General features: G+C 45.9%; 1 protein-coding gene across 1 annotated transcript in view; it reads left to right on the top strand.

Annotated features, from left to right (window-relative positions):
• The first annotated feature begins 234 nt into the window (after positions 1-234).
• C1H5orf34 (chromosome 1 C5orf34 homolog) overlaps positions 235-16297 on the top strand; it is a 46609-nt gene continuing 30546 nt past the window's right edge. Inside the window, exons 1-6 of the mRNA XM_075854905.1 lie at positions 235-596; positions 6264-6353; positions 7518-8071; positions 10507-10602; positions 11925-12048; positions 14073-14164. Of these exons, the coding sequence (XP_075711020.1) occupies positions 411-596; positions 6264-6353; positions 7518-8071; positions 10507-10602; positions 11925-12048; positions 14073-14164 (1142 nt within the window). The 5' untranslated portion in view covers positions 235-410. The remainder of the gene's footprint in view (positions 597-6263; positions 6354-7517; positions 8072-10506; positions 10603-11924; positions 12049-14072; positions 14165-16297) is intronic.

Below are 16297 nucleotides of genomic sequence, written 5' to 3'. Positions count from 1 at the left end.
TTATTTATTTTTTAAATATATATATATATATATAGCTTTTATTAGTAATGAATGGGCTGTCAATGTTATGCTACTGTATGACTATAAACACGTGCAGCAATGTTCAGCCATGAAGTACAGGACGTGCTTAGAGTAGTAATTCCACCTCATAGCCCAGAGAAGGAATAACGAAGTCATAAATGTTCATATGCGCATGCGCAGTAAAGGTTTCTCGCTGTCCGTCAACTATGGTCAGGTGACTTCGTATTACCAGAAACATTGATCGTCCCGCAGCCACCTTGGCAACGACGCCGATATCCAATCAGGAGATTTAAAATCCTTGCTGGGTTGCACCGTGGCCAATGAGCGAATTCCTGGGCGGTGCTCGGTGTGGCCGGGCCGTTTGAACTGTGCAGTGTCGGTAGTGCAGGATGTCCTCTCTCTGCGCTCTGTATGCGGATGATTCGGTGCAGGTTCAGTACTGGGATGGTGCGAGGCTCTTTCTGTCTCCATGTGGGACGGAGTTCATGTACGAGAGGCCTCAGCCTGGAGGTCACCCAGTGCAGGGGCCGGAAAGGGGACGTCATAGGACGGAGTTCGTGACGAGCAGCTGCAAGGTGAAAAGCTCCATGACTCCACATTGTTATACTGACATTTTATCGGGAATGACTAGGTAGAAATATTTATCCTGAACATGACAAGGAAAGATGCATATTTATTCCTGGCATTCCCTGAGATTTTGCCACAAATCTGTTATAAAGTGAGATCTGAACCAGGGGCGTAACTAGGAAAGACTGGGCCCCATAGCACACTTTTGACTGGGGCCCCCCCTCTGCTGGGTATCACACAACCCCCCCCCCTTGTAGAAGTGCCTCCCTATAGATTCCACCACACAGCGCCCCCCTATAGATAGCACCATACACAGCCCCCTGTAGATAACGCCATACAGCCCCCCTGTAGATAACGCCATCCAGACCCCCTCTGTAGATAACTCCATGCAGACCCCCCCCTGTAGATAACGCCATACAGACCCCCCCTGTAGATAACTCCATGCAGACCCCCCCTGTAGATAACGCCGTACAGACCCCCCCTGTAGATAACGCCGTACAGACCCCCTCTGTAGATAACGCCGTACAGACCCCCTCTGTAGATTACGCCATCCAGACCCCCTCTGTAGATAACGCCGTACAGACCCCCTCTGTAGATTACGCCATACAGACCCCCTCTGTAGATAACGCCGTACAGACCCCCTCTGTAGATAACGCCATCCAGACCCCCTCTGTAGATAACGCCGTACAGACCCCCTCTGTAGATTACGCCATACAGACCCCCTCTGTAGATAACGCCGTACAGACCCCCCTGTAGATAACGCCATACAGACCCCCTCTGTAGATAACGCCGTACAGACCCCCTCTGTAGATAACGCCGTACAGACCCCCTCTGTAGATAACGCCGTACAGACCCCCTCTGTAGATAACGCCGTACAGACCCCCTCTGTAGATAACGGCGTACAGACCCCCTCTGTAGATAACGGCGTACAGACCCCCTCTGTAGATAACGGCGTACAGACCCCCTCTGTAGATAACGCCGTACAGACCCCCTCTGTAGATAACGCCGTACAGACCCCCTCTGTAGATAACGCCGTACAGACCCCCTCTGTAGATAACGCCGTACAGACCCCCTCTGTAGATAACGCCGTACAGACCCCCTCTGTAGATAACGGCGTACAGACCCCCTCTGTAGATAACGCCGTACAGACCCCCTCTGTAGATAACGCCGTACAGACCCCCTCTGTAGATAACGCCGTACAGACCCCCTCTGTAGATAACGCCGTACAGACCCCCTCTGTAGATAACGCCGTACAGACCCCCTCTGTAGATAACGCCATACAGCTCCACAGGATAGGGGATACATGTGTGAAAGTCCCCCGAAGTTCTCCATGACTAACCTCGTACTTCCGGCGTCTGCGCAGTTCAATAAAAATGAAAGGAGTGCTGGTCACGCATGTGCACAAGCGCGCCCGGCGCTCCATTCATTTCTACGGAGCTGCCGGCACAGACCCCGGAAGTCCGAGGTTTGTCATGGAGAACTTAGGGGGGACTTTCGGTCCCCCGTTCTCCTCATCGCTGGGCGTCCCAGCGATCCCACATGTATCCCCTATCCTGTGGATAGGGAATGCATGTCTTTTGTAGGAACAACCCCTTCAGTGGCGTCGCGCTGTAGCAGCCATAGCGGCTGCTAGCGGAGCCTGCGGCCATGGGAGGGGGCCGTGCCGGCGGGTGCCACGGGTCCCCTCATGCTGCAGGCCCCGTAGAAGTAGCTACGGCTGCTATAGCGGTAGTTACGCCACTGCGTATAGGTTTGTACGGCGTAAAACTACAGCTCCCAGCATGGCCGGAACAATGGTAAGGATATGCTGGGAGATGCGGTTTCACAAAAAAAAAAATCATACCACCATCATCTCGCTGCAGATCATACAGTGACTACAATACTGATTAGAGGCAGAATAAACATTTACATTAAGTGACTCACCGGTGACGTCTCAGATTCTAGTTCTTTTCTTCTCCCTCCGGTTCAGACATCTATGATGGATTTCTCCCGGCCATGACCCATTTCTGCAGTTTTCCGTTTAGATGTCTTCAGCTTCTCACTTTTAAAACATTTCTGCACCTGTAAACAAAGTTAAAATTCTCAACACATCTAAATATAACTGTCTTACACACACACACACACACACACACACACACACACACACCGTGCCCCCTGTAGATAGTGACCTACATAGAATCCCCTGTAGATAGTGCCCACATATGGACTCCAGAGCTGCAAGGCAATAGTGCTAACCACTGAGCCACCGTGCTGCCCTACATATAGCTTCCCCTATAGTTAGTGCTCCACGTATAGCCCACCTCTGTAGATAGTGTCTCACATATAGCTCCCCCTGTATATAGTGTCCCACATATAGCCCACCCCTGTAGACTGTGCACTACATATAGCCACCCTGTTGCTAGTGCCCCACAGGTAGCCCACCCTGTATATAGTGTCCCACACATAGCCCACCCCTATAGAAAGTACCCTAAAAAAATAGCTCCCCTATAGATAGTGCTCTACATATAGCCCACCCCTGTATAGTGTCCCACATATACTGCCCCACATATAGACCCCCCTGTAGATAGTGGCCCACATATAATCCCCCCCCGTATATAGTGGCCCACATATAGACCCCCCCGGTATATAGTGGCCCACATATAGACCCCCCCCTGTATATAATGGCCCACATATAGAGCCCCCTGTATATAGTGGCCCACAACCCCACATATAGAGCCCCCTGTATATAATGGCCCACATATAGAGCCCCCTGTATATAATGGCCCACATATAGAGCCCCCTGTATATAGTGGCCCACACCCCCACATATAGACCCCCCTGTAGCTACTGCCCCACATATAGACCCCCTATATATAATAGCCCACATAAAGACGACCCCCCTGTAGATAGACCCCCCCATTATAGAAAATGCCATTCACATTTTTATGAGGAAAAAAATAAATAAACTTGACATACTCACATGATCCCGTTCCCACGCTGTTCACTGGCGATGCAGACATGCTCTCTTCTGAGCATGTCTGCAGGAGCTGAACGAGAGTCCTCCAATGACGCTGATTGGCGGGGCAGAATGGCTTGCCCCGCCAATCAGCACCTTCCAAGCATGGAAGCTGCGCGATGATGTCATCGCGCCGCTAGCCAATCAGTGTCATTGTAAGGCACTGGATGGTCAGGCACGGAACATGCCCGGCCATTCAGTGCTAATACATGTATTTGGCTGCCGCTAGCACTGGGGCCCCCTCCGGTGCTAGCGACACCTACATGCATGAGAGTGCCTGTGTAAGGCTCGGCGGCGCGGGCCCCACAGTAGCGGCGCTACCGCTGTAGCAGCCATAACGGCTGCTAGCGGCGCCACCGGGCATTTGGGTGGGCTTGTCGGCTGGCGGCACGGGCCCCCGCGGTAGTTACGCCACTGATCTGAACGTTTCTAAATAAAGTTGATTGAAAAGGGCGCTGTAATGTATTAGTGGCAAGATCCCCGTGACCGTATGAACAGCACAGCCATGGACGAGGTAAAGGAAAACAACCTGAGGGACCCGGTATAAGTGAATAGGATCTCTGTCAGGTCCCGGTCACATTTCCCATTCAGGAGTCTTGGGAACTTGGGTGACAACCCGGAGCTGTTTTTCATTGGAAAATCGCTCCTGATTTTCAGACGTTTTTTGAGCAACTCGCGTTATTTACGGCCTTTTTTGGAGCTGTTTTCAATAGTCCGTGAAAAAGGCTCCAAAAACGACCCAAGAAGTGACCTGCACTTCTTCTTTTTCGCGGCCGTTTTTCAAAACTGCTGCGTAAAAAAACGGCCTGCCGGAGCAGAGCGCCGTTTTTCCCCATTGAAATCAATGGGCAGATGTTTGGAGGCGTTCTGCTTCCGTTTTTTTTTTTTTTTTTTTTGGGCAGTTACGGCCCGAAAAACAGACGAAAATAGGCCGTGTGAACATACCCTTATAATGGAGGGCATATGGTTTGTACTCGGCTTTCTCAAATAAAGCAGGCAGCTAAGGCTCTGTGCACATCTCATATCTGCCTTGCGTTCAGCGTGTGTCCTGGCGCATACACTGGACGTATTCATAGGGCACTTAGCGTATGCTAAAAACAAGTGTCATATGCTGGGCTAGTGTGTGCCGGTAACTTTATTACTATTACTTTATAATTTTTTTCATTGTATAGGAAGGCGTAGTCTGCTGCCCCTCCCTATACAGAGGTGAACCGTATACCACTTCGTATACTTTTTTTTTTTACAATGAAACTTCATGGGCGACGTATGCCACTGTGTGTCTATAATATATAGTGGCATACGTTATAGCCTGCCTTCTGAGTAATATATTAGACGTTCCAACAGAAATCAAAAACAAGATGTGAACAGAGCCTAAAAAACCACCTGAAGGGAATTTTCAGAAGACTTGTCAAACATTTGTTTACTATTGATGGTTTTGAATGGACGATGCTCTTTGAATTGCCCCTGGCATACGACAGACAAGACTATAGTTGCCTGTGAGGGTGTTTTCAGATGTCATTTGGACGTTTTATGCCTCGAATTACGCCTGAAAAGACGGCTCCATTACGCCTGCAAACGTCTGCCCATTGCTTGCAATGGGTTTTACGATGCTCTGTTCAGACGAGGTGTATTTTTACGCGTCGCTGTCAAAAGACGGCGTGTAAAAAGACGCCCGCATCAAAGCAGTGCATGTCACTTCTTAGGACGTAATTGGAGCCGTTTTTCATTGACTCCATTGAAAAACAGCTCCAATTACGTCTGTAATGGACGCCGCGAAAAACGCGTGCACTTGCAAAAACATCCGAAATTCAGGAGCTGTTTTCGCCTGAAAACAGCTCTGTAATTTCAGATGTATTTTGCATTGTCGTGTGAACATACCCTAAAAGTGGACACGAAGGCCTCATGCACACGCCCGTAAGGGTTTTATTGTCTGAAAAATATGGTTGCACATCCGTAGCCGCCTGCAATTGCGGAAGCGCCATAGACTTTTATGGGCGAGTCTGTGCTGAATACTCCAGTTAATAGGGTGGGGGGGGGGTGTCCATGTGCCCTGAGAAGGAAACCATAAGGGTATGTTCACACGCAGTGTTTTCAGACGTAATTCGGGCATTTTAACGCCTCGAATTACGCCTGAAAAACGCCCCTAATACGCCTACAAACATCTGCCCATTGCTTTCAATGGGAATTACGATGTTCTGTTCCCACAAGCCCTTATTTTACGCGTCGCTATCAAAATACGGTGCGTAAAATGACTCAATAAGTGCAGGACACTTCTTGGGACGTTTTTGGATGCGTTTTTTATTGACACCATTGAAAACCGCTCCAAAAACGGCCGTAAAAAACGCCACGCAAATCCAGAGTGACTTAAAAAAAAACCTCTGAAGATCAGGAGCTGTGTTCCCTTGAAAACAGCTCGGTATTTTCAGCCGTTTTTGGTCACTGCGTGTGAACCCAGCCTTACTGTCATTGTCTCCCCTAATACCGTCATCTGACCATGCAGTAAATGGCTCCTAAAGCCTGAGTATTGTCCGCTAGGTTCACTCTGTTGGTATCTTTGTTTGTCTCCTGACCGGTGCATTTAAACCTCCTCACAAGCCTAAACTTCTGACTACGTTGACAATCTTATTCTTCTACTCAAAAATTGTGCATTGTTTGAGCTTTATTTTTAATGCATCTTTAGGAGCAAGTTCTTCAGGCGCTAAACTTTCGCAACACTTTTTCAAGCTGTCCGTTTTTACCTTCAAGCCTGGTATCTTCAGAGGAAAACGTGGTATGTATTGCAATGATAACGTTCTGAGCCGTGAAGGAACTCAATGGGGCAGATTTATTATTGCTGTCGTAAACTTGAGTCGCTGTAAAGGGGCTATCCAGGGTTTTAACATAGATGGACTCTCTTTAGGATAGGCCATCAATATTAAATCGGTGGGGGTCTGACTCTTGGCTTCCCTACAGATTTTACATACAATTTTAAAATCTGAATAACCCCTTTAAACTAGACCACGCAGGCAGAAGATTTACCCAATTTATCACAGTAGTTCACGCTCTATGATAAATTTGGCGCATCTTGCTAGACCGGTTAGACCCTTTCTCTTCCTTACACCACCTCTTGGTTGGCTTACTTTAGACCAATATTTTGTCTCAAAATTTTGTTTAACTTTGGCATGTTTTAAGCTATTCCCCTTTTCTAGACACTTTTCAAAACTGTATTGTGAGGTGCAAAAAGTGTCTAAAACGCATAATAAATCTGGCACAACGGTGTACACAAGTTGTTTTGTTTTTTTGGGTGCAAATTGAGCCATAATTCTAGCTTAGTGAATCTCCCTGGTTCTACACAAAATCATTGCAACTTGTCATGTGGCACGCGTGGTATTCTGGTTTGACCGTGCGTTTACATGTCAAGCACTGACTGTAGGTTCACATGCTTTGATCCCTTTGGGCTCTGTTCACAACCGCGTCAGTCTATCACAGATTCCGTCAGATTTGACAAGAATAATAGCGCTGCACGCAGAGCTGTTTTTCCCGTCGAAGCGATTCACACCACGACAGACCGCTTTATGCTCCATGGTAGGTCAATGGAGTCCGACAGGCTCTGGTGTTATCTGTTGTATGACTGAACCGGACTGCGTTGTATTTTCTGTTCTAGACGGAAACCCTACTGTTAGAGGGGCTTGTAAGATGAGACAGGTTTATCCAAAGCTCCTTTTTAAATGTGTTGTATAAGATCATAAAACCTGCTCGCTTTCTTCCAGAAACAGTGCCACTCTTGTCCAAAGGTTGTGTGTGATATTGCAGGTCAGCCCCAATCATAATTGGCACGCTATAATGCTGAACATGATCTACGAACAAGAGAGGCACTTTTTTTTTTTTTTTTTTCATTACCCTTCCTAAGTTTAGATGAATATTCAAAGCTCGCTTTACATTTTTCTTTCATCAGACTATTTTGTCTGAGATCTCTGAAGTTACATGGCCGTCTCTGGAGGATGATTCTGGTTGTGTGGCCCACCTGGAGCACGGCATTGCAAAAGTTTCCTCGTTGGATGGACATGCTCATTTGTACATGACCGCTCTACAGAAAGAATTCACTGTGAAGTTTCTATGTCAGCTCAGTTACGCCACCTGTGCGCCAGGGTTGCCAGCCCACGATACAATGAACACTGACCCCAAAGCAGCAGGGATTAAAAGAAACCTGTACAGATCTAAATACTCATCCTGTGTTCTCCAAGAGGCGTCTCCGCCATGTCCGACAAAGCACGCCACCCAGTATGCTTGGCTGGAACAGCGCTTCTCTGTGGCTGACTGTCCGCCTTCATTTCAGTACCCAATGGACTTGGCTCTTCACTTCCACAGAGAGTCTGATAGACTATGTGAACTAAGGCGACCTGTGGACACACTGGAGACTACAACGGACTCTGATTTCCCAGAAAAAAGAACAGTGTCTGTATTACCAAGAGCGTTGCCTTTAACATGTCCTGCCGGACACATGCACAGGTAGGTGTCAGATCACATCCCGGCACACAGAGGGAAGAGGGTCTCTAAGATCAAGCTGGACCCCTCATTAGAACCTAGTGTTGGATTTTCCTCTCCGCACCCTTTTCATGACCCTTCAAACAATTCCTTGTCAGCTTGTTTGATAATTCATTCCTCTGTAGATGTGAGTCCTTTACAAGTACTCCCAGCCAATAGCAAAGGGGATGGGACAAACGAGGGCTGGGCCCCTATCTCGCAGGGGGTCCCATAATACCTACATGGGCTGTCTCTATGTTATGTGCATCTTTGCTATTTATATATGGTAGCAGTCATCCATGGATCTACAGGATCCCTTGAAGCAGGGCAATACACTCACAATCTTTTGAAGAACCCTAATATATAGGCCAGTCCACATCTGCCATGTAACCTGTGGCTGTCATACACTGCTGTCTTGGGTTTGGCTCTTTTAGGAAAGATTTCTTCTGAAGGCGCTCGTCTGTAATGTTTGCTCGTAGTAAGACGTCAGGTCTGCCGTTGGGAATGGATCAGTGATGTGGAGGAATGATGGGTGGGAGATAGTGGTATACTACAGACCAGGAGCTGTGTTAGTGACAATGTGACCTATAACATGACGTAAGAGTGCTAAGCTAGTGGTAGCTATAGCACTAAACTCTTTTGCAGCTAGCTAGATTTTCCACTCCGCCCCAATTCAAAATGTGGATGGGGAGCAATTCCATCCAATGGCACAGCGTTATTATGGACCTTTTTATAGGTGTCATGATATAAAGACGTTTTTAGTTGGAACTGCATCAATAAATAACACTAACTTTATTCAGCGGGTTGTTACGATTGCAATAATACCAAATTTATATAGATTTTGTATGTTTTACTACTTTGAGGGAATGTTCACACGCAGAGTCAAAAACTTCTCAAAATACAGAGCTGTTTTCAAGAGAAAACAGCTCCTGATTTTCAGACGTTTTTTGTGGCACTCGCGATTTTCGCAGCGTTTTTTACGCCCGCTTTTGGAGCTTTTTCCAATAGTCTATGGAAAACTGCTCCAAAGACATCCCAAGAAGTGTCTGTTGGAACAGAACGCCGTTTTCCCATTGAAATCAATGGGCAGATGTTTGGAGGCGTTCTGCTTCCAATTTTTCGGGCGTTTACGGCCTGAAAAACGGCCGAAAATTGGTCGTTTGAACATACCCTTACACAGTAAAAATGCTTTTTTTTTCAAAATTATTTGTTTTTGTGTCTCCATATTTGAAGAGCCATAACTTTTTTTTATTTTTTTGCCGATGCGGTTGTATAAGGGCTTTTTTTTTTTTCGGGACGACTTGTAGTTTTTATTGGTACCATTTTGGAGTAGATGCGACTTTTTGATCACTTTTTATCACATTTTGTTTGTCAGGATTCACAGAAAACAGCAATTTTTCCATAGTTTTTTATTACATTTTTTACGGCGTTCACCGTGTGGGTTAAATAATGTAATAGCTTTATAGTCAGGGTCGTTACGGACGCGGCGTTACCAAATATGCGTAACTTTTTTTGAGTTTTTAATAGTTAAGCAGTTTGTAAGGGGAAAAAGTGGATTTTTTTAAAAAAAATTAAACGTTTTTTTTAAATTAACTTTATTAAACTTTTTTTTTTACTAGTCCCACTAGGGGTCTTTAATATGCGATCCACCGATCGCTATTATAAAACACGCCAATACTTTTGTATTGCAGTGTATTACTGCCTGTCCGTTTAAAACAAACCGGCATCTGCTAGGCCGTGCCTCTGGCATGACCTAGCAGGCATTCTCTAAAGGCAGACCTGGGGGCCTTTATTAGGCCCCCCGGCTGCCATCGGAGGCACCGACACTCGGCGATCTTATCGCCGGGTGTCAGTGGGATGAGAGGGAGCTCCCTTCCTCTCTCCAAAACCACTCAGATGCGGCGCACGATATTGAGCGCCGCATCTGAGGGGTTAAACGGGTGAGATCGATACTTATATCGATCTCACACGTTTGAGCAGGGACGCCCCCAGCCCTCCGCTACCTCTGGTATCTGACAACAGGGAGATTTAACGGCTCCCTGCTCTGTTTATTCTGATGCAGCGCCGTAAAAATGCTATTGCATCGGAATAAAGCCCATTAGTGGCCACCGTTAAAAGGCGTATTGGCGGTCACTAACTGGTTAATCCTGTCTTTCAAATACTTTCTTGTATTCAATCTGCGGTCAATATAGAGTAAGTCCACTTTTACACGGCAGTATTTTGCTCAGTATTTGCCAAAACCAGGAGGGGATCCAAAAAAACACGATGAGGTTTTCGCTGTCTATTTTCCTCCTCCCCTTTTTTTTTTTTTTTTTTTTTTCTTTTTTTGTTTTAGCCTCCAATTACTGATCCAAAATACGCAAGTGTGAAAGTGTCCTAAGTGCGATCCATATTCCTAACCACAGTGTGCTTTATTATAGATGGAGTTTCTGTAACTTCTCTTTGGAAGAAGAAAACATGTTGGTAATAAATCCATTGCCATTGAAAGTGGTGATCTACAATGGCGTCCTCTATAGGTGAGTTATTATTTATTGCACTCATGGTCTTTTTATATTTTTTATTTTACACTTTGCAAGAGATCCCAGATATGGGTAGGTGTTAATTGCTTTTTATATATTAAAATTTGACTTTGGTTCTCAATTTTCAGAGGGTTTTCTCAACTGGACAACCCCTTTCTGAATGCAGCTCATGTAAGACAATGGTTGTGTCAAATTCTCCCGAGCAAGGGACCATACTCTGATGCTCAGATGGCCTAGGACAATTCATGGATTTTCCAACACTTCTGTCAGTGGTTTTAAAAGGAGGGAACCAACCATTCTTCAGCACAACGGCACACCCGCGATGCGATCGTGGGGTGCCAATGGTTTCTATAGCAGCCGGGGGCCTAACAAAGGCCCCCAGGTCTGCCTCTAGTGAATGCCTGTCGGTTTTACACAGACAGGCAATAATGCACTGCAACACAGAAGTATTGCAGTGTATTCACTATGCGATCATTTGATCGCTTTTAGAAGTCCCCTAGTGGGACTACAAAAATAAGTTTCAGTTTTTTTAATAAAGTTAATAAATACAAATCACAAGTGTAAAAAAATAAAATTAAAACCCACTTTTTCCCCTGATAAAATGCTTTATGAAAAAACAAAAAAAGTCACACAAATTTGGCATCGCCGAATCCATAATAACCCCAAACTGTAAAAAATCAAGTAAAAAAATATGCCAGAATTGCTGTTTTATGTTCATCCTGCTTTAAAAAAAAATAAAGGGATCTAATAGTTGCATGTACACAAAATGGTACCATTAAAAACGTCAAGTTGTCCCGCCAAAAAAAAAAACCCTCAGAGCTGCGTCAGCAGAAAAATAAGTTATGGCTCTTAAAATATGGCGACCCAAAACAAACAAATTAAAAAAAGTGTTTATATTGCGTAAAAGATAATAAAATACAAATTTGGTAGCGTCAGAATCGTATCGACCCGCTGAATAAAGTTGTTATTTACAGCACGCAATCAACGGCGTAAATGTAGGAAGCCAAAAAGTGTGGCGAAATTGCTGTTTTTTGTTATATCCCCCCCCCCCCAAAAAATGTGAACTTTGATCAACCTTTAAAATATGTACCCCAAGATGGTGGCATTAAAAAAAAATATGACTTGTCCCGCAAAAAACAAGACTTTATACAGCTGTGTCGGCGCTAAAATACAAAACTTCAAATAGCTTTGCCATTAAGGCCTAAAATAGGCTGGTCACTAAGGGGTTAACAGTGTGTTAGATTTCTGTTCCAGGCTAAGGACGCCATGTAGTGTTCTGATATAGCCACAGCCTTGATCATCTATTTTATTTGTATCAGATTCATTTTGGATGGGACCAACTTGGTGGAAATTCACCCAGGTGATGGGTCCGTTTTTATTTCTGAGGGAGATTGCATGGGAAGATATTTCAAACATTACTTCATGAAGGAAGATACTAAACAGGTACGTAGGTGATGAGACCTTTCTGTACATTAAGCCCGTCTAAAATTATTCTGTGTATTCAATATAACTAAGTAATAATGGCTTATAGTATTAGGTTCAGTCATGATATGTCAAACCACATGTTAAAGGGCCAGTATAAAAGTCAAGAAATGCAAATATTCATATACTTGTATGTAAATCTTTTGAAGGTTTTCAGGACTGGACATGTGAGAACTTAAAGAGGCTCTGTCACCACATTATAAGTGGCCTATCTTGCACATGATGTGATCGGCGCTGTAATGTAGAGAACAGCAGTGTTTGTTTTTCTATTTAGAAAAACTATCATTTTTGACAGTTATGACCTATTTTCGCTTTATGCTAATGACTTTCTTAATGGGCAACATGGACTTCGACCACTGGTGGTGAGTCCCATGTTCTGAGTTACCAGGTTCATGTTGAGTAGCCCAGGTCTACAGCTGGCCACTATATTGGCCGGCTATCACATGTTTATGAGGACCGCCTGGCTGTCCGCTGATGGCAGACAGTTTTCCAAAATAAACTTGCAAGCCCAACCAAGCCTGCATGTTTATGGTGGAGTCGGGAGAAATACCTTCTTGCTGAATAATCGCTCGCCTATCTCAAATGTATGGTTTTTATTTAACTATGTAACTCTTTAATAAATCCTAAATGGTTTTTGCATACCAATGAGTCTTTTAAACAAGCTCTTATGTCTTCTGTGATTCTTACTAGTACCCCTATAATGTAATTGTCAATCTTGGTTATTTGTACTTAAAGGGGTTTTCCCATCTTAGACACTTATGGCGTATTCTGTGGATATTGCATAAGGCGGGATTCACACGAACGGGTCGTTCCCGAGCCCGAGTGCCGGCCGGTAAAATCGGCCGGTTTGCATAAAGTTTTGCATCCGTGCCGGGCCGGGCAGATCCGGACAGTGACATCAGCGGCAACTCCTGAAGGGGAATCCCCATGTGTTTGGGGATTCCGCTTCAGGAGTTTCCCCTGATGTCACTGCCCAGATATGGACAGAGACATCAAGCGCTCTGTCCAGGAGCGGAATCCCCGAAAACACGGGGATTCCGCTCCTTCAAGGAGCTAAAGTGCGGCTAGCACATAGAGCGGGGAGATACCTCCCCGCTCTGCTATAGTGGCGTCGCTACGGTAGTAGCAGCTGCAGCTGCTAGCGGCGCCATCGAAGGTGTCGCCGGGCCAGGGTGCTTTTCAAGCAGGGGAAGGGAGCCAGCGCAGCGCTCCCTTTCACCTGCTGTACACCCCGGCCCTGCCACACCGTGTAAAGCGATGCCATTCGTCAGAATGGCATCAACTCCTCCTCCTCACATGCACTCTGCGCTGTGAGGAGGAGGAGATAGAGCGCAAGCGCCGGGAAACCCGGCCATCACTCGGAACACATTCCGGTGATGGCCGTGTAATACCCGGCCCCATAGACTTCTATGGGGGCCGGGTACCCGGGCAAAGATAGAGCATGTCCTATTTTTTGACGGCCGGATTTCCCGGCCGTCAAAAAATCGGTCGTGTGAATAGCCCCATTAGGGGTCTATTATTCCTAATGCAGCCGGGTGCCGGCCGATTTATGAACGGCCGGCACCCGGCCGGGAAACCCTGCCGTGTGAATGAGGCCTAAGTGTCGGATAGATACGGCTCCCAACTCTGGGACACCCACCTATCTCTAGTATGGGGCCACCGTCCTACCTTGTCCGGCTCCCCGGCCACTGCATGACGAGTGATCAGGAGTACCGAAACAGCCGAGCAAGCTATTCTTATCTGTTTCTGGAACTTCCATAGAACTGAACGGGTTATTGAAACGGCGTAGCACGGTGAGCTACTCTTTCCATAGTTTCCAACCACCTCGTCACAGTAGCCGGGGAGGAGCCTGACGAGTGTCAGGGGGCCCTTTGCTAGAGATAGGTGCGGGTCCCAGTGGTGGATATACTATAAAAGATGTTCAAGATGGGAAAACCCCCTCTAAATTAACTTGAACACATTTTATATTTTTTGTATGACATTAGATAGAAGACCGGCTGTATACTGCAAGAGATCTCCCTCCTGACACGCCTCGAGCTTTGTATTCTGTGCGCTCGGTCATATCTGTGGCTAGAAGGTTAGTGTGATCTTATTTTTCTGCATTCGGGCTCTGCTGATGAAACGAACCATATGCCGATGCTAAACCAAATGTTCAAATATACCAAAAACTATTTGTTTCTGTGAAAGCTGGATGACCACTTAATGTCCACCATTACAGCTCTCACAGGGGCTGTCACAGCCTTTCCGAGCTCTAGAATAGAAGATTTGCGTAGCCATGCAGCGACGTATGATCTACTCCCGTATCGCTTCATCCCTACTTAGAAAAGCTGGATTGCAACACAACTTTCTACAACAACACCTTCTTATGCTATCCATAACCTATACATTCTTCTACTATAACTTATATATTTGGAGTAAGGACTGAGATGTAGCATTCACTTGGATGAATTAACCACTTTATTATGACCAGCAGCTAATATCCAGTGTAACTGCCGTGTGCAGCACGGACAGCAGCTAGATGGGCTGGGAGTGACTTAATAAGGTGCTGGTAGGATGTCTCCGGTATCTGGAGCCATGCCGACTGCAGTGCATCCCACATTTGCTGCAGGGTGCGTGGGGAGGATCCATAGAGCGAACAATAGGATCCAGGTGGTCCCACAAAAGCCCAATTGGGTTCAAGTCTGGTGAATTAGGGGGCCAGGGAAGTACTTGGAAGTCTTGGTCGTGCTCTTCCAACCACTGTCGGACATTTCTAACCGTGTGACATGTCGCATTGTCTCGCTGGAAGATTCCATCTGCCCCAGGGAAGGCAAACGGCATGTATGGGTGGACGTGATCTGCAAAGATGGATTCATACCCAAATCGGTTCAGAGTGCCTTCCACATGGATGAGTGGGCCCAGAGAATGCCATAAAAAAAAATCCCCAGAACATAACGCTGCCGCCACCAACTTGTGTTCTTCCAGGAATGGATGCAGGGTGTTCGTTCTCTGATGTTTCTCACCTAACACACCAACTTCCATTGGTTCGATGAAGTAGAAAACGTGACTCATCGGAGAAGACAACCCTTTGCCAATCGGTGGTCCAATTCCGACATGGCCATACAAATTGAAGCAATTTTTCTGAAGCACCTTTGTTAGCATAGGAGCAGTGACCATCCGTCTGCTTCGGAACCCCAAATGCAGTAGGGTTCGCTGAACTGTTTTAGCCCGCTGGATGATTTTCATGGTGAGCTGCTCCACTGTAGCGTGTCGTTCATCGCGCACCTTCGTAGCCGACGTTCACTTCTCACGTTATTGGCACGTCGTGCTGAGCAGTTTCCACTTCAGTTGTTCCCAATGGTGCCATTTGTCTACTCCCGATACACTTTCACCACAGCAGCTTGCGAACAGTTCACAAACTGCGCTGTTTGAGAAATACTGCCACACTTTGCCTTGAAGCCAATAATCATTACTTTTTTGCAGCTATGAAATATCACCCCTTTAACAATGGCAGCAACAAGTGATGTGTGCGATAGGCTGTCTGAACACATCTTATATACCCATCAAGCCAGCCCCCTACACATTACTTCCTTCATGGGCTACGCGCTGCCGACGTCTAAAGCAGGAGGTGGTTATAATAATATGACTCAACTGTGTATATGTATGTACATACATACATACATACATATACACTACCGTTCAAAAGTTTGGTGTCACACAGACAATCTTGTGTTTTCCATGAAAACTCACACTTATATTTATCAAATGAGTTGCAAAATGACTAGAAAATATAGTCAAGACATTGACAAGGTTAGAAATAATGATTTTTATTTGAAATAATAATTTTCTCCTTCAAACTTTGCTTTCGTCAAAGAATGCTCCATTTGCAGCAATTACAGCATTGCAGACCTTTGGCATTCTAGCTGTTAATTTGCTGAGGTAATCGGGAGAAATTTCACTCCATGCTTCCAGAAGCCCCTCCCACAAGTTGGATTGGCTTGATGGGCACTTCTTGCGTACCATACGGTCAAGCTGCTCCCACAACAGCTCTATGGGGTTGAGATCTGGTGACTGCGCTGGCCACTCCATTACAGATAGAATACCAGCTGCCTGCTTCTTCCCTAAATAGTTCTTGCATAATTTGGAGGTGTGCTTTGGGTCATTGTCCTGTTGTAGGATGAAATTGGCTCCAATCAAGCGCTGTCCACAGGGTACGGCATGGCGTTGCAAA

This window comes from Rhinoderma darwinii, chromosome 1 (genome assembly GCF_050947455.1).
Source record: "Rhinoderma darwinii isolate aRhiDar2 chromosome 1, aRhiDar2.hap1, whole genome shotgun sequence".
In the NCBI taxonomy this organism is placed as follows: domain Eukaryota; kingdom Metazoa; phylum Chordata; class Amphibia; order Anura; family Rhinodermatidae; genus Rhinoderma; species Rhinoderma darwinii.
The sequence above is the reverse complement of the archived record's forward strand: the minus strand, read 5'-3'. Positions and strand labels throughout refer to the sequence as shown.